We start from the raw sequence: 23997 nt of genomic DNA, 5'->3' as shown, positions 1-23997 counted from the left end.
TGTACAATAGTTTTTTCTTCCCTTGTAAGTTCATGGGGGAAAATTCCACACAAAACAAAAGAGGAAATGAGGGGAAAATTAAACTAGATACACTGACGACTCATGTATTCAAATGGCAAAATGTTTTCCTCAAGTATATTTCAGTTCAAGTAATCTTAGAATTTTACACTTGTAATTAGAATGTTTGAGAGATTTTTTTGGGGGGTGTGGGTTTTTTGCAGTGTTCTGTGTTGGTTTGTTTTGTTGTGGTTTTTTTTTTTTCCCCCCTCTAAACTCCGTGCTGTTGCTTTAAATAGCATGACTGCACGGTGTCCCCTCACAAAGAATAACAGCAGCTCTTAAAGGGATACTGTCGACGTCAACCTCAGTCTTTTTTTTTTTTTCCTCCTTTCACAATTTATGAAAATTACGTTCTTGTACATTTTTGAATAATGTAACACCTCTCTTGGGATTTTTTTTTCTTTCGTGGGTAAAGATAATTATCAAGAACATCTTTGAGACACAAAAATACAGAGAGACATGCAGCTGCATGAAGATTTGACTTAAATGTTTCATATCCATTGAAGTCAGTAAGACTACTAAAAATTATTGTAAATAACACAGAAGTGCTGAAATGTGGGGCAGGAAGAGACCTGAAGAGCTCATGTGTTATGTATTTCCATCACCTTAAAAAAAACCACCAAAAAGCAACCACCCACAGGTTTTGTCCAACCTGTTCTTTAAAATGTTTAAGTAACTGTTCTATACCTTAAAGATACTGGTTCACCATGGCCGACAGCAAAAAGAGAATATTCTGCCCCACAAACAAAGAATGACTGACAGCCATCCATCCTTGCTTCCTGTTTCGAAGATTAATTTTTCTCCTTCTCCTTTGTTCTCTTTTTCTTGTTTAGCGTGAGCAAACCTGGATTATTGCTTGTTACTTATGAGTGTTAGACCCATATACTGTCAAATATATTAAGTAGATGCAGGTGATAAAAAATTAGAAATGTTGTAGCCATTAGATATTATTAAGATAACATCTTTTCCTCTTCTGCCCTTTTTCCCTTCGTGCTCCTGATGTTATTCCTAAAGCATCTTTCTCTCTCACTCAGAGGAATCTTGTGCTTATGCAGAAAGGATTATCTGAGCCAGGACACTCCATTGTCATCACTCTGAATCTCCATTTTGATTTGGATAATATCATGGTTCATCTGTCCATCTGCAGTGAACATTGTCATCTCCACTGGTCTGATGCACATTTGCTGGCTTGAGTTTGTAGGGAGCCTGCAAAAAACCCAACAACTTAGTGTGAAGTGTCCAGTTCTCTAACAGAAATTATTTGAACAACTGTGTCCTTTTAAAAACAGGAATGCTGCACAGTGTAAATTTTAAGAATTTAATTTATTACCTACACTCTGTGTAGGTATCTCATGTAAGCACACCGTGCCTTGAAATAGCTATGCTGAACTGATAGAAGGCAAAACAAAACTCAGTTTGTCCTGTTGCATGTTGCATGCTTACCAATACTAGTCTGTAAAGATTTTTAAAGGAAGGCAAGTAACAAGCATTGTCTGAACTGGGGCATATTGGAAGCTTGTTCTGTTTTCTGATCACTGATCCATATGTGCTTTGTTTGAATAGGGTTTATAGCTACACAGCATCTACTTGGTCCAGAAAGTGTTTTGAAGAACTGGTTTTTATGCCTGTCAAAAATTGACAGATACTGGCTGATGAAAGCTCTTCTTTCTTGATTCCAAGCAAGCAATAACAGCAATGTAATTTTAGCATTAATTGGAAATACAGGAAAGGAGGAGGGTCAATATTTGCTAGTGGAACAAGGGAGGAGAAGAATCTGTAGGAAAAAATAGCTTAATGCTTTTTCTAAGAACAATGCAAACAATGAAGGAATAAAAACTATTTAGAGAACTACTTGACATTAATTTTTTTACCTCTCCCATCTTTTCATTTGTGAGCTAGAGCACTCAAAATCTGTGACTTACTCAAGTTTCAACATGTTTCTGTGATCTTAAGGTTATTTTATGTTTGTACAGTTTTAGACCCTCCCCTTGCAAATATTTGTGGAAATGTGGGAGATATGAGGAGGATATGATACCTATTCAATTCAGTGTGTTTATTCCTATTCATAAGGCTTGTTAAACCTGAATATTTGTTTGCAGCACCTCTAGGTTTTGCTGCTGTTACTGTAGTCTGTATTGAGAGGAGACTTTGGTTTTACAATAGTAGTTTACCTTGTCATGGCTAAAAAGTGGTAAATAACCCTTAATTATCTACAACCTGCACAGTAGAGTTGCCTTTGCATTTCAGGCTTGTAAAAGAAATTTGCTACTGTATGAATTGTAAAATTGCATTTGTTAATTATTAAATGTCAGTCAGAACTTAACCATTTTCTTTCTCCCCTCCCGCCTTTCTTTTCAGTGAGTTTTTTGAACGCACCATTCTGTGCAACAGCCTGGTGTGGAGCTGTGCTGTCACGGGTAGACCAGGACTCACATATCAGGAAGCACTGGAATCTGAGAAGAAAGCCAGACAAAATCTTCAAAGTTTTCCAGAGGCACTCATCATTCCAGTTCTCTACTTGGCCACCCTTACCCATCGCTCCCGACTCCATGAGATCTGTGATGAAATATTTGCTTATGTCAAGGATCGGTATTTTGTTGGTGAAACAGTGGAAGTAGTAAGAAATAACGGTGCAAGGTAAGTATATTTAAAAATAAATATGTTTCTTGTTTGGTGGGGGTGGTTTTTATGTGGGCTTTTTTTAATCTCCCAAAATCGGGACAATAAGCTACAAACACAGCCAAAGTGAGGTGTGATCCTTAGGCTGGTGATACTGTTACTGCTTCTCCCTGCTTTAGTTAAAAGTAGGATTGTCTGGCCTCCTGTCTCTTTCTTTAGCTCAGAAGCAGCTGTGGAGGTAGAGTCGGTAGCTCTTCCAGGTCTTGACACAGCAACTTTCTGGCTTGTATGATTGGTCCCCTGGTGTGAGAAAGGGGTGTTGTTTGTAGAATAAGATTAAATGAGAAAGTAGAATAAGCTATCAATTAAGAATATGACATTTTGATGAAATAATACAGAATGTAATTCATGTGGTGTTTTTTTGTACTTAGAATGGCCAAACTATTGAAAACTTAGGCTTTATGGAAGTTGAGTTTTTACTTTTTTAGGTAGTGGTCAAAATTGTGACTCCATTCCCTGAGAAACTGGGAATTAATTGTAAAATGCTTGTAATAGGTAGCTATCTGGGACTTAGTGTGATGGTTTTTCTTCCCACTCAGAGTTAGTGTTATGCTTACTCTTATATTGATGTATGTATTGCAAGGGTTTTTATTTTTATCTTGGTCTGAGTAAAAACTTTGAAGAATATTGTGCCTCAAATGCTTTCTTTCTCAGGTAATTGGTACATATGTTCTGTGAGTGAGTTGTTTTACATCAAGTATCTAGTTTGAGTATTTAAAGCAGCTTCTGGGAGAGGACTAGAAAAGAATTATGTTTTGTCTAAATGAGTTTGCAGTTCTCACCTAGCTGAGGTTTAACATGGGAAAGACTTGAACTTGCTCAGCTTGAACATAACGACAGAATGTGTGCTAAAGCCTTGTGGGTTCAGCTGTGGGTAGTCTGGGGTCTCAGTGTGTAGTCTGGTATATACTGTGTGACAGGAGTGGCCTGGTTTAAAATGATCATTGGAGAACTGTGTGAGTATGCTGATCCAGATCTTACTTAAGGCAAATTTTGTACTATACCAGGAAGAAAAATCTGTTGATGAACTGCAGGAGATAAAATCTAAGGCAATTTTTTTGGTATGTATATAAGGCCAATGCTTAATAGAAATTCTTTCCATCTCTTTTCCATTTCCCACTCTGATAAGGGACAGGGCAAGAACAACTTCAGTAGAATCACTGTTTTCTGTACAGAAAACTTGTATCCAAAGTTTGTTTCAATCTCTGTTCTTTATACTTGTCTAATGATTACAACCAGATTATCACTAGTATTACAGTATTTTTGCTTAGATAGTAAGGTTTTTTCTTCATTATTTCTTAACTAGAAACCTGAATGCAATGAACTGTCAGTGTCATTCAGATACTGGTTTTCATTTACTCAATGAAATGCCTTTGTTTTTAATCTTTGAAGATACTGTCAGTTTCCAAAGTAATAGCAAAAAGAATGCTTTAGAAGAGCAAACTTTTTCTTCAAGAACAACCCTCCTGTCTGCTTATATAAACTCTTTGGTAAAATATTTATGCATGTGCATCTTAGCTTTTCAAAGCTTAGATCAAAAGTATGTGATAAATACAACCATCTTGTTTCTTTGTATTTTGAAATTGAGGTCTTCTCACTTTTATTTTTAGACTTTCATAAATCAATTTTAAGTTTGCCCTGACAAAATGGTTTCTACTTAACGTGTAAGCTAAATGCTGTTCAGATAAAGTTGTGATATGATTCTGTCTCATTACGATAATGCTGTCATTTTTTTCACCAGCCTTTTAATTAGATCTTCTTGGTTATTCAAAGTTGTGTTGAGATACATATCTAACAATTTTTGTGTTTGTTCCACTTTCACTGATATATATGCAAGAATATAAGCTAAGTTTCTTAAACCTTTGGGGTGGGCTAGATACCATTCAAAATACTGAAGATTATGTTTCCATTGTAAATTAACCTGCTAGAGATTGTATGTTTTAAACTTTGTAAGTATAAATTTGTGTCTGGTAAAATGAAGCATGAAAATTTTGCCTTAGCTGATGGATGCCACTGGTATTCCAGACAAACCTGTAGCAGAGAACTAGTTCAGACCTCTAATACTAAATGCAGGGAACAGTGCAAATAACATGGTAACACAGAGGGGTTTTCATGCTTAGGGATATATAATTAAAAACACATGAAGTAAAGCATGGTTATTCTTCTGCCCAATTAGCTGTTGACTTTGACCTGTATTTCCAAGCAGTACATTTGGGGTTAAGTATACTAACTCATGTTACTTGTAAATGACACAGCTGTTCATCAGAACAATTTTCATGTTTGTCCTGTGCAGCTAAGTTTTTATGATCTTTCATGATAGCAAAAATGCTCACAATCTGTCTATAATGTAACAGCATTCTATATGACCAACAGAATTTGGTTGATCACAAAAACTCTGTTGTGTTGTGGTCTTGTCTACTCTTCCACTGTATGAAGTTTCTTGCACATGGAGTGTCAGCAGGATTGTTTATCTCAGCTCTGCTCATCATTTAATGTGAAGCTTATAAGGTAATGCATGTGTAACCAGGGGTTGCTCAAGCAATTAAGTATTCATATTTTGTAACTCCTGACTTTGCATGTGTAATATTGTTGTAGGATACGTTGCTTTGATGCAACTTTCTAGATTTTGAACAAGGTAAATGGAAGGGAACCCAAACACTTAGAAGGCTTAGTGCTTTGGATTGATACAAATGTTTTCATCGTTATCATACTAAGTAGTATGTACTAATGTAAGCAATGGACAAGGGATCTAAAAAGAGTAAGAGAACAAGTGCCTTGTGAAGAGGCAAGGCAGAAGGCTTTTTTTCAAGACTGGTGGTTATTGTATCCAGTCCATGTATACTGGGTGTTGCAGAACCTGATGTACCATTGTTTTTTCTGGTCTTATGTCTCTGTCATGCTCTTCTGGGCTTTAGCTTCTTGTGCTTCTCAGTGTTGAATTTGGATGCTTCCACCTTGTTGCTGAGGTCTGGGAGGAGGGACTTGGAGAGCTGGGGAGATACTCTATCTTCCTGTTTGGTATGTCTGGTGTTTTAACAGCCCTTATCAATCAAAAGGAAGTTGCATAGAGAGTCCCCCAGTCCTTTGATGTTGGTTGTTAAGGCAGCCTCTGAAAATGATGCATGCAATTTGGTAATCTAGGAGAAGCAACAACGAGATACTTCTGCTTGCTCTCTAGCTCTTTCAGATGATGTATTGATTAAAAATGGCCAGTGTTTTTTGTTTTTGTCCAGCTTTTCTGACCATTTCAAGCTGGGGCTCTTTTCTCCAAAGTGACAGTTGTGCTATGCTTTAAAACAAGAGGTGCTTGAAATTGATTTTCAACATCATGGCATCCAAAGGCAGTTACCTGAAACCTGGAACTATGTGGTACAGTGTGTTACCTGGAACAGCCTCAGTTAATGCCTCAGACCTGCCAAAGAAAACCTAGAACTGTGTAACTTAGTCAGCTGTAGAGCCTATTCCATTCTCCTTGAGGTCAGCAGTGTGTTTTTAAATTATTTTTATTTATCAGAGGAAAAACTAGAATTAAAGCATGTGTAAATAACCAGTTGTGATTTATCATCAGTGTTTTGAGACTGGAATTTATCTCAATAAATGTCTGTCTCTATTAGGATACAGAAGTAAGTGGTGTAGTAACTGTCTGTAAGCTTGGTCTGACTTGAGCATTGAAGAGTTTTAGGTTGGACTCTACAGCTTGTCCACTCTGCCTCCCCCATCCTTAAAATGACAATGACAAAAGGCTTGTGCCTTCCCTTCCCCAGGGTTTGGAAGAGAAGGAGTTGTTGTCCAACAGTTAGTACAGAACTTAGTTTAAAAGTCAGTCTCCTGCAGACTAAATAGATTGTTTAAAGGAAGTGTATGAGAAGGAAGAAATCACACAGAATGTGGTAGATATTACAAATTTTTTTTTCCATTGAATTTGGCCACTAGATGACACCACTGCAGAATAATACTTGCCTAATGTCTATGAGCAGGCAACACCAGAATGCTTTGAGAGCACTGTTTTTAAAATGAACCTGTTAACAGGAGTAATAAAGTTCTCTGTTAGAGGAGTTCTGCACCTGATCATGCATTTGGTATAGGTTAACATCCTTTCTCTGCTTTGAAGCTGACCATTGTCAAGCTGTAGAAAATGTAGATAATCACAGAGCAACCTTGTCTGTACGTGAAACTTTTTTTTTTAACTCATCAATTGTTTGGCTGGTGTCCCAGTGCTTCAGGACTGTTCATAGTGGATTAACCACCACATTAGGCCAATTAAAAGATTTGCATACTGTTTTAATCTCTGTAAATCTTAACTAGGGCACAGGAAGCATGTTGCTGGCCATGGTTGTGCCTAGCTGATAGGGATTTAGGATGGTACAAGATAATCTTTGTAAGAGAGAAGGTTATAGCTATTTTCCCAACTTTTTCATTCAAACTGGCAACAAGTTATTACTTATTTGTATATATATAGCTTTTTTCTGATCACTAGGACAGGTTAATGTAAGACTGCTAGGTAGGAAAAGGCAAAGAGTCTTTCATGTTTAGACTAATGACTTGCAGTAAATTTACATTATTTTCTATTCCACCAACAAATTTTCCCTTTGACATACAGGCTTCAAGGCTGACTGGTTACAGAGGTACTGGAGCTAATGTCTGTGGAATCATAGAGTGGGTTTCTGTAGTGATAAGGCTTAAGCATGAGTTCCTGCACACAAAGAAAAATCTCTAGTTTGTTCTGAAAAGAGAATTTGAATTCCAGTAACAAAGTGTGGTGCTTATGTCAGCCAAGCTGATAGTACTGGAGAGCAGCTTACCTATTCACAGCTTGCCTTCTTTCAGCATTGTTGCTTAAGGATCAGTCAGCTCCTGGCCTGGAAAAATCCCATTTAGGACTTCACTTTCCACTGCCCTTAAGTCCTTTGAGATATAAATATATTTGAGTTTGTTGACTAATAAATACATTTGCATTTTACTAATGAGATAATGGTGTCTGGGAGAGAATCTGCAACTCCTAATAGATTGTTGAACAGCTGTTAAAACTATTTTTAGGTTCTGTCAATCTGTTAGCTCTCATTTCTACACACTCTTTCTGCTTCTGTGCCTATAAATTTAAAGACATGGGGGGTTGTTTGTTTGTTTTACAATTTTTGTTTGTTTTTTAATCAGGACAGTAATATGAACCAAAGGCTGCGCAGTCAAAGCAATGCATATACTGGTGTTGCTGTTAGTGCTGTCCTAATTCCAAGGGAGACAGCAGACACAGCTATTGTGTATATAGAATTCTCTTCTCCTAAGTAAAAACGTGCTTCTCTGTAGTTTCTTTGAAGATTACAGTCTTACCTATAACTTGACAGACAAATGAAGATGCTTAAACTCAAAACCAGCAGGTCTGACTGTACTTCAGGAAGCCATTATGTGTATAGAACTTGTCACTTTATTGTGTGCTTTTGTTTTGTGTATGCATTAAACTTTACCAGTTAGCTTAGTAAAAGATGGCATTTATTACTTCAGATCTTGTCATGCTTTTATCTCTGTAATTGCTTTCAAGTGTATGAGAACTGTTAGGACAAGGATATGAGATGTTGAACTTAAATGACATTTCTTTTTAAAAGTTACTGAAGGTTGACAAAAGAGAATGAAGCTACAGCTTTTTGATACTTCTGGGTATTTGCTACTTGTAGCTTCTTGTATTACTGGTTCTTTTGGAGTATTCAACTATGTTTACATACTATTAGAAAAGGTATGCTTTTTAATTTTGGCATTTGAAAAACTTGCTTTCATACAATCATAGAATCCTAGAATGTTTTCTGTTGGAAAGATCATCTAGTTCCACCCTCTCTGCATGTGCAGGGACACCTCCCACTAGACCAGGTTGCTCAAAGCCCCATCCAACCTGACCTTGAACACTTCCAGGGAGGGGGCAGCCACAACTTCCCTGGGCAACCTGTGCCAGTGTCACCACCCTCAAAGGAAAGAATTTCTTCTAAAATCTAACTTGAATCTATGGTTTAGCCATTACCCATCATTCTATCACTATATGCCCTTGTAACAAGTCCCTCCCCAGCTTTCCTGTAAGCCCCCTGAAAGCTGATATAAAGTCTTCCTGGAACCTTCTCTTCTCCAGGCTGAACAACCTTAACTTTTCCTGCCTGACTTCATAGAAGAGGTGTTCCAACCCTCTAGTCATTTTCATGGCCCTCCTCTGGACTCAAGTCAACAGCTCCATGTCCTTCCTGTGTTGGGGGCTCCAGAACTGGACATGGTACTGCAGGTGGGGTCTCATGAGAGCAGAGTAGAGAGGGAGAATCACCTCCCTTGACCTGCTGGCCATGCTTCTTTTGATGCAGCCCAGGACATGGTTGCCTTTCTGGGCTGCAACCATGCATTGCTGGCTCATGTGTGAGTTTCTTATTGGCCAACATCCCAACTTATTTTCCTCAGAGCTGTTCCCAATCCATTTTCTGTTCAACCTGTGATTGTTCTTGAGATTGCCCTGACCCATGTGCAGGACTTTACACTTTGCCATATTGAACTACATGAGGTTGGGCAACCCTTGAGGAATGTCACTCATCACTGTTCTACATTTGCACATCATGCCATTGGCCACTACTCTTTGAGTGTGACCATCCAACCAGTTCCTTATCCACTGAGAAGTCCATCCATTTAATCATTTACTCCATTTAATCTGGATCTCTGTTTCCAATTTAGAGATCACTGCTGTGTGAGACAGTGCTTTGAACAAGTCCAGGTAGCTGTCAGTCATCTCCCCTTGTCCACAGATATTGTGACCCCATTATAAAAGACCATGAAATATGGCACTATTTGCCCTTGGTGAAACTGTGCTGGTTGCCACCACCCACCTCCACGTTTCCGTATGCCTTAGGCAGAGCCTTCCGGAAGATCTGTTCCATGATCCTGCTGAGTACAGAGGTGATACTGACCAGTGTGTACTTCCCTAGGTCTTTCATTTGGGTGTATTTTTAAAAATGAACTCTCATTCGCTTCAGACTCATTGGTCATTGTTTATTATAAAGCTGGCCTGAATGAATGTTCTCCCACCTCCCCATTTGAAAGAGACTTCTGCATCTAAGGGGTGCTTTTGTTTGCTTATTGTAAAACATAAGAGTCATGAGAACATAAGATACATATAAATACAATACTATTGTACAATACAATACTCAAACACTGTTGTAGAACATAGAAGCTTCTTCATGAGGTCTCTATAGAGGCATGTTTGTAACTCACTTGGGTTTTCAGGGGTCTTGTTTTTTGATATGAAGTAAGGCCATAGCAGACAGCCAGACTATTATTTATATAACAGAAGTTGGCACCAATCAGATCAAAAGTTGTTGTGCAGTATGCTCAGCTGATGGGCAGTAAGAAGTGGTCTCTCACGGCTTGCAGCTCCAGCCTTGGTTGGGTGTAAAGGCCTATTCAGCATTTGGGAAGAAATTCTCCAACTTAAGTGAATCTGTTGATAATTGCAGGCTTAAGGTTTCTTCTTGATGTCCTATGACAGCTGGTTTTGGCCATTTTCTTCAAATAGCAGCTTTTCTTTGAATAGCATTCTTCTGCTGCTTCAGTGGAGGCAGATGGAATACCTGCTTGTCCCACAACTCAAAGTAGCTTGTGTATAGCTTTGAATTGCTGAGATGAATGAATGAGAAATGTGGCAAGTAACCTTTTTTTTTCTGGATTTCCCTCAATCCCTTGGACTACTGGTGAGTTTGAAGCATGTACTGTGTCTTGCCCAACTACCTTGTTAGGTGTGTGGTTTCCCTGGAGCAGACTCTCCTAGTGCTCCAGTGTTCATTTGTTTAGATGTCATGCAGTTAGGAAGGATAAGCTACTGAAATCATTGAGCTACTACAGAAATTGGAGTGTCTCAGGGCCTCTAAATGAGAGAGAGGTCATACTGATTTTCCTTCTGCTCTTTGCTGTGGCAAATATTTGCCACATGCTCTTGTTCTCATCACATCCTTCAGTGAGCAGCTTGAAGTAGCAGATACTTAAACACAAGTAGCTTTGTGTTTAAAACTTCTGGGCTTCTATGTTATTCTTCTCTTTCTTTGAAAATAAGATTTAATCATATAGGCCAAGCACTTCTTTGAACCTTTTCCATGATGTAACAGGACTTCAGAGAGCTTGGTTTTTGAACTTAAAGATAAAATAAAGCTGTGAGCATAAAGGCCATCCCCGGTACAGGTCAGAGGACCTTTACCCTGTTTTTGATAGCAGCCCATACTGCAGAAAGAAGTATGCAAAACTGTTGGGGTACAGGGAAACCCTTCTGGAGGTTTACTGTTCCAGCTTTCAACAGTCAGTGTCCAAGCTAGAGTTGCTGGAACTGTTGTGTAGAAGTTCACGATGGCTCTTAATTTATCTGATCCTTTTCTCAATACCTTTGGGATATTGTATAGCCACTTAGTGTGGCTGTCTGCTTTTTCACAGTATTTGCTGTTAATTGAAGAAAGTGTTTCCTGGCAGATGGGGTATTGGGGTAGGTATTTATTTACTTTCAATTTACTTGTCTTTTTTAATTGAGGAACCCTCAGTTCTTACTTTATGGAAAACAGTGACTATGGCTTGACTTTGACATAAAGTCTGTAAAGATCTTATGGTATCCTTTTTGGAAAGTTTTTCAAATAGTGAACTTCATTTTAGTGTCTTGCTTCAACTTTCTGCTCAGCTGTTCTTTGTGCCTTGTGATATAAAATGAGAGTCATAGTAAGTGAGCTTGAGGAAACATGTTATTGAGTAGATGTTCCTTTGCACTAGAAGCAGAGTATCTGCCTCTCTTAGTCCAGGGAACTGGCTGCTATTAGCCATGACTTCAGTGTAGCAAGGCTAAAAAAAGTCTTTATTTGTAGGCTATAATTTTTTTTAATGCCAGAAGGAACAGCTACATCACTTTCTTTAATCCCCTGTCTATCAGTAATCATTAAATTTCATTGGATTATGCTTTTATTGAGCCAGATAATGTATGTTTCACTTGATTCCTTCCCCAAAGATTTCTGGTAATAATTTGAATGAAGGCATAGTAGATGGAGAATCACTTGCTTTCTCTGATAGCTTATTCCATTAGTCATTCTCCCTGTTTAATAATAAAAAGGAAAAAAAAAAGCAGTTGTACTGGGGATTTTGCTGCTTAATAAATCAAGTCTAAAGAATATATAATACCTATTCTTACAGAAGGTGATGTGATACCCTGTAAATTACAGGGCTGTCTGTTGGACAAACAGGTAAATTAAGTGTTGGTAAAATACTTAGTGACTAAGTATTTAAGTCTTTTTGTCCAGGGGGATTGATTCACGTGTGTGTTTTTCAGCCTCTTTGTCCTTCCCTGGCATTGGGTAGCAGAGGTTGGGATTTAGCTTTCATGTGGCTGTATTAATGTGATTGCAAATTTGGTGTTTATGCGCTCCCTCTTGTGGTGTTCAAATGGTAAACAAATGGGAAGATGTGTCAGTAGCCTTAAGGATTGGTGCTTTTTATTATTTTCCAATAGAAATTAATTTTAAAATGTATTTTAAATTGAATGGAACTCTCTAGGAAAAATACATTTTATAATCTGAAACAGGATTAATTCTACTAAGAAGCCTTTTTTAGCATAATAACACATTCTGCCATGCAATCAGCCCCTACATTATTCAGTCTGAAGGTGATGCTGTGATGTTCTAAACATTGGAAAACCAAGGAACTCTAATGACAGACTTTCCTCTCAGGATTCAGCCGAGTCTGGTGCCTGGCCACACCTTCCTAAGCCTTGTTGGACTTGGACTCACTGTGTGAACAGCCACTGTGCTCTGTCTCCATTACATATGTGGGTGCTCTTGGTTCTTTATACAGAGCCTATTTAGAATTTCACAGTTAATTAGCTTGGGCTCCACTCACCAGAAAAACGTGTCTTCCAGCCCCAAACCAGCCAGCTTTGGAAATGGAGCTGGCTGCATTGGAATGGCAGCGTGCCTGCAGTCACTGGGTCTGCTGGGCTCAGGCTGCCTCTATACACAGGCAGCTCTGGTGTCCCTGGGGATAATTAAGCACTGGTCATATTGTTATCCTTAGGAATGTATATGGAATTTAGCAATTTTTTTTTTAATTACTTTTATATCTTTTAAAGTAACATATCTGTTGGAGTGTCCTGGAGCTCTCTCCCTGTTGGAGAGAGGCCTGGGGAGGATAGTTAAAAGCACTAATTGCATTACTCCTCATAGCTAAATTCACAAGGGAATGGAACCTAGGATATTTTTGTTTTCAACTTTTCTCCCTCTGCCAACTACCCCCTCCCCTCCTTTTATTTTTTTTTCTTTTTTTTATTGTGTCTTTGTGTTCAGATCTGGGACAGTACTGTCTGCTTGCAGAAAGAGGTGTTTAAGAAACGGTTTGACATTGGTTCCTTTTTGCCAGAGTTTAGTTTGCATAGAAGATGCTTAGAATTTGTCTGTAATGGATTTGTTGGGTATTTTTGTTTGTTGTTAACTGAGCATGATGCCATGCTAACTATGGCACTGTTCTTCAATCCCCACTTTCTTAATTTTAAGTAACAGTGTTTGGTACTCAGAGAAGAGAATTATTCTTTCTCCCCCTCCCTTTGAGTGGTAGTGTGTGACAGCAAACACTGACCACAGTAGTTAACATTCATGAAGCAGATAACACTTTAGAAGTTTAAACTAAAAAAATTGTGAGCCATGGAATTCCAGATAAGGGTGAAAGTTAATGGTTAAGAACCAGGTTAGTTATCCAGGATGAGCTGTTGATTAATTATACTTTTTAATATGTAGTTAATTCTGCCTTTTATAGCTAGCATTCAGATGTCAAAGGGATAGACTTGTTTTGTCAATTGTGTGCATGCCAGATGGAGCCTTAATATGTGTCAGCAGATAAATGGGCCATTATTAAGATTAGATGCATAATGATCATTTCAGCCTTGTTTATTTAGGTCATTGAAAGCAGTAGAAGATGATCTCTTATAAGTAAAAATACTTCGGGGTATGACAATATTTTGGTTTTCTTAGTCTGCTATCAGTGCAAAAGTTGTTGTATAGTTTTGAAATAAAATATTAAGTGTACTTTTAATTAAGTAAGAATTGAAGAAAAAAAAAAAATTACAACCACAATTACTTCTAGCAGTGGCTTGATTTGTTGTCCCAAGTAGTGAAGCTGATAGCTATGTGAGCAGATGAATTTGTTTATTAGATGGAACTCATGAAATTAATATATTTTACTTAGTGTTTCAGTGCAGAACTCTTAGGTATTCCCTTTGTAGTAGACAATACAATGTTCAGTTATATTTCTATTCCTAAAACAGCATTTGCTACAACTTTAGACTCCTTGCACTAGTCAAAGATTTTGACTGTAATAAATGTCTGTGTTTTATTTCAGGTGTCAGTGTAAGATTCTGGAAGTTATAGCTCCAGCCCATCACAATGGGATGGCAAATGGCCATGGCAGCAGCACCGAGGGAGACACAATTGTCATCAGTGACAGCGATGACTCAGAAACGCACAATAGCTCTGCACAAAATGGGTAAACCATACTTTTACAGTAGAGAGCATTTGGGCTGGGGGGAAATGGGACTGAAACAGACATGGCAGGGTCTGACTGATCTGTATAGATCATGAGTGTTCAGCCAGCAGAAGATGACAAGCTGAGTATTCACAGGTGCCATTTATGCGATGTGTAATCCACCAGAGAACTGTGCATTATGAGAAGTTGAGTACCTACAGAATAATCATTGTTAATCTGTTTGGAATGACAGTGTTTCTTTTGAGAGATGGTGGAAGACCCATGTATGCCTATTGCTAGTACTCTCTCCTGCAGAACCATGCTGCTATAGCTTGGAAAATGCAGTCATATTCTGCATTTCTAGAGTCTGGTTCTACTGATCATGATGTATTACTTCAGTTCCATCATGGGACTCAGAACTGAAATTGCCTTATAATAGGAGGACATGCACTCACTGTAACTGTCTGAAAAGACTTTCCGAAGACTAAATGTGCTTCTGTCCAAAATATAAAAAAAACACACAAAGCTTTCTTCTCTGTGCATGTGTCCATATGAATAAACACCATTGTATTTCATGACTTTGATTATGATTTGTGGTGCAGTCAAACAGTGTGTGTCTTGTCTGAAGAAACCATCTACAGGCTGGAATAGCTTAAAAACACTGAGTAATAGAGCCTTATGGCTGTAACTGCTGTGTTTAATTTGGAGTATCTCTTTACTGACCAGTGACTGAGTTTATATATGCAGCTTATCCTTGCAGTATAATGAGAATAAAGATACCTGGGCTTCACAAGCACCCCGCTGATAAAAGAAGTTTGAAGTCAGCCCTAGTCTTGTATCTAGCAACCTAAAGGCTTTATGTGAACTGTCACTGACTTTGAGATCTCATGTGCTGCAAAAGTTATTTTCATTAATTGCTGAAGAAGGACTTCATGTCCTGACATGCTTTGAATAACTGAGGTGTAGCTCCTCACTTGCCTAAGAAAATAAAATAGGATAAATAATTTTTTTTATTCTTCACTGTATCTTGAAGGCAATGTCCAAGTTGCTCAAGAAAAGGTCCTACACCTCTGACAAAATAAATGCATTTTTCTGTTCTACAAGGCATATGGCACTTGAAAGGATATTATTCTTAGAATAATACAAGCGTGCACAGGAGCTGACTGTGGGATTGGTCCCTTTATATTGCTGTCACTTCCATGCATACAGAGCTGGTAGTAAAACTGAGTCTTACACTCCCAGGAAGTCTGTGGTTCTCCCAAGCTGATTACTTTCTTTGGCATTGCAGAAAAAGAAGTAAAACTGATTTCTTTGTCTCAGAAAGAGAAATCTTGTGGGAATATACAAATTTTGAAATCATTGTTCTAAGGCATGCTTAACATTTATACTATACATGCTTAAATTGCAAGCCTCTTATGGCTTTAAAATGCTGACTTGAAGTTTTAAGGGAGTCTTTTCATAAAAAATGGAGTGTAATAGCACTTCGCTTAGCTTCTGGATATAGTCTGGGTATATGCAAACTTGGGAAATACTGCTTGCTGTACCTGTAAAACGTATCTGAAAGTAGAGCATTGTTAATTTTTGTATATTGACATCTATGATTTCTTATGCATAAGAACAAGAAATCCCACTGATCTGAGTAGTATCATTTTGCATTCTTCAAGGACTATATTTTGCTGTTTATGATGAAAGTTGGATGTGGAGAGCATGGATGTTTTTCACCTTGGGACTAATGTCAGGTTGATATGTGCAGAATCACAGTTCTGCCTCTGTCTGCACTCAGATCTCCAGGTTTTGATACCCAGCCTCTGTGCAAAGCTGCAGTGCCATTAAACAATGGTACAGCAGATGCTCCCTGTGTTTGTGAGAGAGGGGGATGGGAGCTCAGCACAGATTGATGGGCCATCTGCAAATATTTTTCCTAAAGAATCTGTAAGGCTAGAGAATCTTAACTGAAAATAGCTGTCATTAGAGATCCCAGCCTTTCTCTGACCCTATTCCTGCCCATGTGGGGCAGAAATAGCCGTGTGTTCTCTACAAGTGTTCCTGCTGACCTTTTTATTGTGTTCTGCAATAGGAGATGAGGTTGTACAGGGAGAAAGAGGCCAGGTTGCTCTCACTCCTGCACTCCCTCAGAAAAGCAGACTGCTTTGTAAGGACTGAGTTGCAAAGCAAAAGGTAGTAATCTTCTTAGCTTTTAAACCATTGGCACTACGCCCTGGGACCTCCTGATACATAGGACTGTGGTCATCATAGAATAGCAGTGTTCATCATACCTTAAACTGCTAGACTTAGGGGTAAGCTTGAACTCATATATTTGCTTTAGCACACTGCAGAAGAATGAATGTTGTGGGGTTTGTCCTGCCAAATCTATACAATACTGGCTGCAACTTAATTCATGACGTTCCTGCTGCCAGGCTTATGACTAATGTAAACCAACAACCATGACAGAAAAAAAATCTTGGCTTGCTGTCTGGTTTGGGACAGTAAATTTGGGTGTTTATTCAGTTTGAAGTGAAATATCTTCTTTCTTTTGGGGAAGGGTTAATTAAATCTGCAAATTTTGGGATGCAAGCAGAGTAACAAGAAGTTTTTGGAACTAATTCAAGTGGAACCTTACCATCCAGATTTTTTATCACCTTAGTACTTTTTCCTGCCTCTATTTGGAGAAGAAATTATGAATAGGATATGTTAAAAGATGCGGTCATAGCTTTTCATTAAAGATATGCAGTACCTTCAATAGAAAAACATATTTTCTCATATTTAATTTTTATCTTTACTCTTCCTTTCTTATCTTCCTGTCTTATCCCTCAATCCCCTGAATTCAATAATTCTGATGTTAGGTCCAAGTTGTTTGCATTGTCGAAGTAGTGGATCAAAGGCAGCTTAAAATATTCATCAAAAGGTTTAAAGTCAGGATTTTGCTGGGAAGTGCTGTTTCCTTGTCCCTAGAGTGGTATAACGAGCATGCTCTTAGTCTTCTGTGAGCTGTTTTTCCATGTTGAAGTTTTTGGTCAGAAAATATTTGCAGTTTAAAATGGGTCATTGTAATTGGTATAGAGTAGCTTGGGAGCAGCAACCTTTGAAGGTGTGCAGAGGCCACGTTTTCTTTCAGTTTTGATACACTGACAGGTTACCTCTGTGTAAGACTTGCACTGGAGCAGGAGGAGACCATATAAATGATTGTGTTATTTAGCTAGCTTTCTTCAAGGGAGTTTTTTCCGTTCTCAAATTTGGTCAGAAAGAAGAAGAAAAGCCACTGTGCCTTTTGGAAAAGGAGGACAGTATTCATTTTAGATTTATTGATAGGTATAAGTACATAGAGCAAGACTTGGACCGGATAATATAGAAAGATAATCATGCCTTGGACAAGGTAACTCAGAAGGACAAGGTCACAGAAGTTTCTTGGTAAAGGTGTCTCAAGACAATGTTGTCTGAATGTACTACAACAGGACTATAGGCAGAAATTTGAATCCAGGTCATTGGGTCACCGTGCCAAAGTTATTGAAGGGCTGATGAGATTATCTGTCAGTGGTTCAGAATAACCTCATTAAAAAAATGCCAGATATGTTGACTTGAGTACAGTAGAAACTGGTATAATCAAGTTCCAACTTTCATATATTATTCAAAATATACTCTGTTCTTACTTCTGGATCTTGGTGGTCTAGCAGAGCTGACCTGTGAAAACTTGGTCTCTGCTGCAAAATGGGTCTAACCTTTGGTAACTCTTATGCAGCCTATATATAGCTCTATAAAATAAAATATAACAAAAAATAAAGCTGTGGCTTTTATGCCCGATCTATATAACTTCTAAATCTTTCTGTGTTTAACAAATGATCTTTTTCTTCCTCTTCTGCACTAAGTAAAATTTTTACTCTAAATTTCGAATTATGGAGGAGTATTTTGGTAATATTTTAACTACTTAGGTTAATCATTGAAACTCAAAATCTAAGCAGAAAAAAGTATGTTTGGAAATTAGGTTTAAAGTCTTTACTGATGGTATGAATGGAGGGGGATAGAGTGCTCCCTCAGTAAGTTTGCAGAGGACACAAAGCTGGGTGGAAGTGTCCATCTGCTTGAGGGGAGGGAGGCTCTGCAGAGGGATCTGGACAGGCTTGATCAAGGGGCCAAGGCCATTTGTATGAGTTTCAACAAGGCCAAAACAGGTCCTGCCCTTCAGCCACAGCAACCCCCAGCCGTGCTCCAGGCTTGGGGAGGAGTGGCTGGAGAGCTGCCCAGCAGAGAGGGACCTGGGGGTACTGGTTGACAGCAGCTGAACATGAGCCAGCAGTGTGCCCAGGTGGCCAAGAAGGCCAATGGCATCCTGGCCTGCATCAGGAGCAGTGTGACCAGCAGGACAAGAGGTGACCTTACCCTCGTACTCAGCCTTGGTGAGGCTGTACCCTGAGTACTGTGTGCAGTTCTGGGCACCACAGTATAGGAAGGACATTGAGGTTCTGGAGAGGGTGCAGAGAAGGGCAGTGAGGCTGATGAGGGGTCTGGAGAACAGGTCTTGTGAGGAGGGGCTGTAGGAGCTGGGGCTGTGCATCCTGGAGAAGAGGATGATGAGGGGAGACCTCATTGCCCTCAGCATCTACCTGAAAGGAGGCTGTAGTGAGGTGGGTGTTGGCCTCTTCTCCCCCCTGAGTAGTGATAGGGCAAGAGGTGATGGGTTCAAGTTGTGCCAGGGGAGGTTCAGATTGGGTATTGGGAAAAAATTCTTCACCAAAAACGGTGAAGCATTAGAACAGGCTGCCCATGGAGGTGGTGGAGTCACTGTCCCTGGGGGGGTTAATAAAACGGGTAGACATGGTGCTTCAGGAGACAGTGGTTATGGAGGTGTAGGGCTAATGGTTGGACTTTTTAATGATCTTGAAGGTTTTTTCCAACCATGATGATTCAGTGATAATTAAATGAAAATCTCAGTAGTCTAACTCTGTTCATGAAGTGAGCCATGCTATATAAATTATAAATATTTGTATACCAAACTATTTAAATTAAATTGTATATGGCAAAACCCCCTCTCTGTTTTTTAAAGGAGTGGTAGCACACCCGACCTGGATAGTTATTCTTCTAGGAAGAGGGGTAAGAAAAACAGTTCTGGTTACGTTAAAACTGAAGGAATATTTTCCATGGGGGGAAAGATCTAGTTCTCTGTAGCTGATGGGTATAAAAGGGAACTGTTCTTCAGGAAGGAAAAACAAACTGTAATTTGATAAGCATTTATTTTAAGGTATAGACGCATTGTTTTATGATTCCTGCTATTTTCAGAATGTTGCCAATGAGGATGCTTTTCCTGAACTGGTATTTCAAAAATTGTTCTGGGTTTTATTAACTTTTAAATGTGACCTGTAGGTCTGTGGTTACTATTCTTACTCATTTTATTTAACTATGGCTTTTAGACTTTTTCCTCATAATAATTTTCTTCTTTTTCTTGTCTTCCTACTGCCATCACAAGTACTGACAGTATTAAGGAGATGATTTTATGAGGGACATAAATGTCTTGTTACTTGTCTCCTGATCTGTTCTTCCTTCCCTTCTCATTTCCCATCTCCGTGTTAAGAAAACCAGCGTCCCTGATCCCATTTTCTGTTCTATGCAATTTTACTGGCTCTGTGGCAGGTCTAAATGTAGTGGCAGAAAGGTTGGTAGAATTAAATAGGGCCTCTTTGGTACCAGTAGAAGTTACCACCTGTACTAAATATGACTGGGTATTTTTAAGATGTCCATTTTGTAGGTGCAAAGTATATGAAGTGTGTACAGGAAAAGATGGATGTTTTGTTATTATAGTTAATGTTATATATTTTTTTTTTAATTTTAGGGAGAAGAAAGCCATAATTGATCCTTCTTTGTTCAAATACAAAGTTCAACCTATTAAAAAAGACCTATATGAAACTGTTATTGTTAAAGCATCTCAACTAAGGTAAAAATTAGTATATGAAAGTTAATACTGTGCTTTGATTTTGTGAGTTGTTTGCAAAATGTTTTTAATATAAAATAGCCTGTCCTGCAGCAAGGAATGCCACAGCCTGACCAAGTAGGGTGTGAATTCTACCCCTCACTTGCTGGCTGAAGCCTTCGGTGCCTTACCACCCCAGTTGGGGATTTTAAAAGCTACTCAGATGGCGAGGAATGTTTGGAGGATCTAGTGGGGATGAATAGGTTGTGGATTTTGTCTGCCCATATAAAAGGCAAACAAAAGGATCTTAAAAACAAGTGAGGATGCAAATCTCTACTGTTTTGAGTATTACCTGAGTTTTGTCTCCTTCGTAAGGAATCTATTAATTAAATTGTGGTTGCAAAGAATGGATGTTAGTTACAATAGTAAGGGTGTAATTAATAATTATGAAAATGGAAAAAAAGTCAATTATATGATCTGTTACATGTGTTCTTGCATGTATATTCAGCTGTACTTAAACAATAATTAAAGAATTAGTTGATAATGCTGCCTTTCTTTCCTAATACAGCCGGAGGAAACATCTCTTTTCTCGTGATAAGCTTAAACTTTTTCTGAAACAACACTGTGAACCACATGATGGAATTATTAAGACTAAGGTAAATAAGAAGGAATAATTTGTGATAGAATATCGACCCTATTCAAGTGTTTTTTTGCTCTTGTCTGCTAGCTGCTCAGAGCTTCTTTTTAAAACTGCATCAAATTATCCTTTTGCATTTGACTTTTCCAAAATAAAACAGTGAATACTGCAACTTCTTCTAAAAAAAAAGTTGTTTGTTTGTTTGTTTGTTTGTTTTGCTTAACCTTTCCATTAATTGCCAGCCCAGCATTAAAGACCATGACAGCTTGTAAACCTGGTGGTAGTTTTCTCTACATCTAATTTCTTCTTTATTGACCAGTTTGGAAGGTTCCCCAAAATAAGAACTGAAGCTTTTACCTAGAAAGTGTTACATATTAAAACATATTTTTGCTTAGTCTACCACACCAGTTGTTTTCATTCTTCAAGTTGTGCAGATGGTATTTCTAAGTCAAATAAAAAAATAACTATTTCTGTTTTGGTACAGTAAGTTAGTGTTATTTTGTTAGAATGCTTTGAGTGGGAAAATATTTTAAGTTGGATTCAGTCCCCAGTTCTTCAGTGAGACAGGAGTACCAGAGGGTTCAGGTGGCTTGAATGGGCTTTTGATGAGGCCTTAGGTGTTGCAGATATTAAGATGTTTTTGTCATTTTATGTGGGGGTATATGGTACAAGTTCAGATTCATCTTAGCCTGTGACTGTGAGAATTTTTGATTCCTTGCGCTCAAGGAGTTGAACATCTTTTCTCACACTTAGCAAGTAGGCAGTAATTTTCCCTGCCTTTCTTGCTGTGCCACAGGAGATCCTGAACTCACTGCAAATTGCAGCCTTGACCCTGTAATCCTTCTTATCTTCATCTTGTTTTCAGAAAGCATGCTTTTTTATTATGTGTTATGTCTTATTTTTGGTGTGTAAGAGGAATCCTCATACAGCGGTAGAGCTGATCATTCTGCACAGGAGAGCTTTGAGAGAGGAGAGCATCAATGAGAATCTTGCATCTAAAAGTTGTGGAGAGTAACAAAAGAAACTAAATTCTGAAAAAGTTTGTAACTTCCAAGTCTATCTCTCTAAAAGAGATAGTGATAGAAGAAAATAGAGCTGAAAGGGATAAACCACCCCATTCCTTGGACTTGTTAGCAATCATGTTGTCCTTGAGATAATACAGTGTTGTTGAGTCTAGGGATCTATTAGACATGCTTTCTGGTGCCTCAGGAAAATTGTTATATTCTGTGTATGTGTGCTTTTGTCATCTTCTCTTTGGGCTTTTTGTTGTTTGTCTTGCATTTTATCAGTTTACGGGAACCTGTCTTATTTTTAGTGTCTCCTTTGTATCCTCATACCTATAACTCAATATAACTTCTTGAAGCCACCAGGTAGAGACTTGAAGAGAAACTTAATACGTTCAGAAGGAAAAAAGTAAAAAATTATCCTTCTTCAGAAACATTTAAGTAGGATAAGAGATTTGTGTGATCCTCCCGTTAGTTTTCTCTGTCAAAAGTCCTTCTCAAAAACATTTCAGTAGCTTTGGGTTTAGTGAACCAGCTGTGTTTGCTAAAAGGCATCAATTAAAAAAAATCATCTTAACAAAAGAGGCCAAATTCTGTTTTCAAATGTGAGCTGCTTACAATGTTATCCACTTGGTGGCTTAACTCAACTGTTTCAGAATTTTACTTCTTATGCTAAGTGAACCAGTTGTGACTCTAGTTACTTCTATTGTTTGTGTGAATTAACAATTCATTAATTAGCTTATATTTATGAAAAGAATCACACAGTAAATACCTGTTTTCATCTTTCTTTCTAAGGCAACGTCAATTGCAAAATATAATTTAGCAGAACAGAATTTCTCCTGCTTCTTTCCTGATGACCCACCCACATTTATCTTCAGTCCTGCAAGCAGGCGGCGAGGGAGACCTCCAAAGAGGGCATCTGCTAGTCTTGTAAGTAATAACATTTTTATTTCATTCCAGATAAAGACACCTTATCATGGTCTTTAAGTTCCTCCGTTCTCTGAACTTTCAGAACAGTTGGAATGAAATATTGATAATGTTTTGGGTTTTGTATTTAAAGATGAATTGGGATATACTACGTAATTGCTATTAAAGTAGATTGCTTTATAGTTAAGATGGGAAAAGGGACCATATCTGATATGTTCTGTACTTGTTTTTCTTTCGTATTTCTGTTATCCCACTGAGAAACTAGCTTTCTGGTGTGTTGTGAAGGCACGTAGAATACTTGTCCCTTTTGGGAATGATTAATTTTGGAAAAAACTTAAATTTATATTCTTAGATACTATTATGCCACTTGCCCTCAGACACAGTTATGTCACTTACCTGTATTTAAACACAGTGAAGCTTAGTGCTCTAAACCACTTTATTTAAAAAGAAAGCTGGAAGCAAAAGTTTTAGGTTTGGATTTTCTTCCCATACATTTCCCCCTCCCACCCTCTCCCCATTAGACAGGATCTTGGTATACTTAGTATGTTTGTGGGAAACACTGGCAGCTTGTTTTATTCTTGTTTTAGAGAACTGTTGAGAAATTGGGAATATCTGTTGCTAGTCATTTCACTGTAGATATTATGTTCTTTTTTACACTCCCCCTCCAATTTCTTCATCAGGAGGATGAGATTACTGCTAAACAAAATACTCCAGGAAACAAAAGTAAAGTAACAAAGGAAAAGACAAAGTTCCAGAAGCACAAAGAAGATACACAAGCTGTGGGTAAGTTAAGGTTTAGTCCTATTACTAGTAGAACCAGTTTTTGCAGGTCTGAGAGCAAGCCATAATTAGAGTATTTTTGGGGTTGTACCTTTCAAAGGGAAAATGTAATGAGTACACTGCAACAACACTATTGTAAGGTGCTCCTTATAGTCATTAGAATGGTTGTTTCCTGAACAATTTTGTTTATTTTACTTAACTTAACTGAGGAAATATAGGAAGCTTGCAATCCAGCTCTTGATTTCTATCTCAGATAAAGAGGAAAATAAAGTTTTGCAGAAGTTTGGATTTTGAAGTCAGATGTAAATTATACTAGCTGAAGGTATATCAAAACATTTACCACAAATCACTCAGTATGAGGAAAATCCAAAAAATGTAAGAACTAAATGCTTTCTAAGCTTGTAATAGTCTTAGGGTACTCCTGAGTCTTTCTGAAGATGTGCATGCATGGATAGTTAAAGTATTGTCTACAAGTTCTGCAGGATTACTTACAGTAAAAACATTTTACCTTTAAA

The 23997-nt window shown here is 38.1% G+C and overlaps 1 protein-coding gene across 3 annotated transcripts in view; it reads left to right on the top strand.

Annotated features, from left to right (window-relative positions):
- Positions 1-23997, top strand: part of BAZ1A (bromodomain adjacent to zinc finger domain 1A) — a 65338-nt gene that overhangs the window by 6447 nt on the left and 34894 nt on the right. For all 3 annotated transcript variants that reach the window (XM_030451938.1, XM_030451937.1, XM_030451939.1), the window contains exons 3-8: positions 2419-2697; positions 14113-14256; positions 20057-20158; positions 20703-20790; positions 22571-22705; positions 23383-23485. In XM_030451938.1, the coding sequence (XP_030307798.1) occupies positions 2419-2697; positions 14113-14256; positions 20057-20158; positions 20703-20790; positions 22571-22705; positions 23383-23485 (851 nt within the window). The remainder of the gene's footprint in view (positions 1-2418; positions 2698-14112; positions 14257-20056; positions 20159-20702; positions 20791-22570; positions 22706-23382; positions 23486-23997) is intronic.

The sequence above is a fragment of the Calypte anna genome, chromosome 5A (assembly GCF_003957555.1).
Source record: "Calypte anna isolate BGI_N300 chromosome 5A, bCalAnn1_v1.p, whole genome shotgun sequence".
NCBI classification, from domain to species: domain Eukaryota; kingdom Metazoa; phylum Chordata; class Aves; order Apodiformes; family Trochilidae; genus Calypte; species Calypte anna.
The sequence above is the reverse complement of the archived record's forward strand: the minus strand, read 5'-3'. Positions and strand labels throughout refer to the sequence as shown.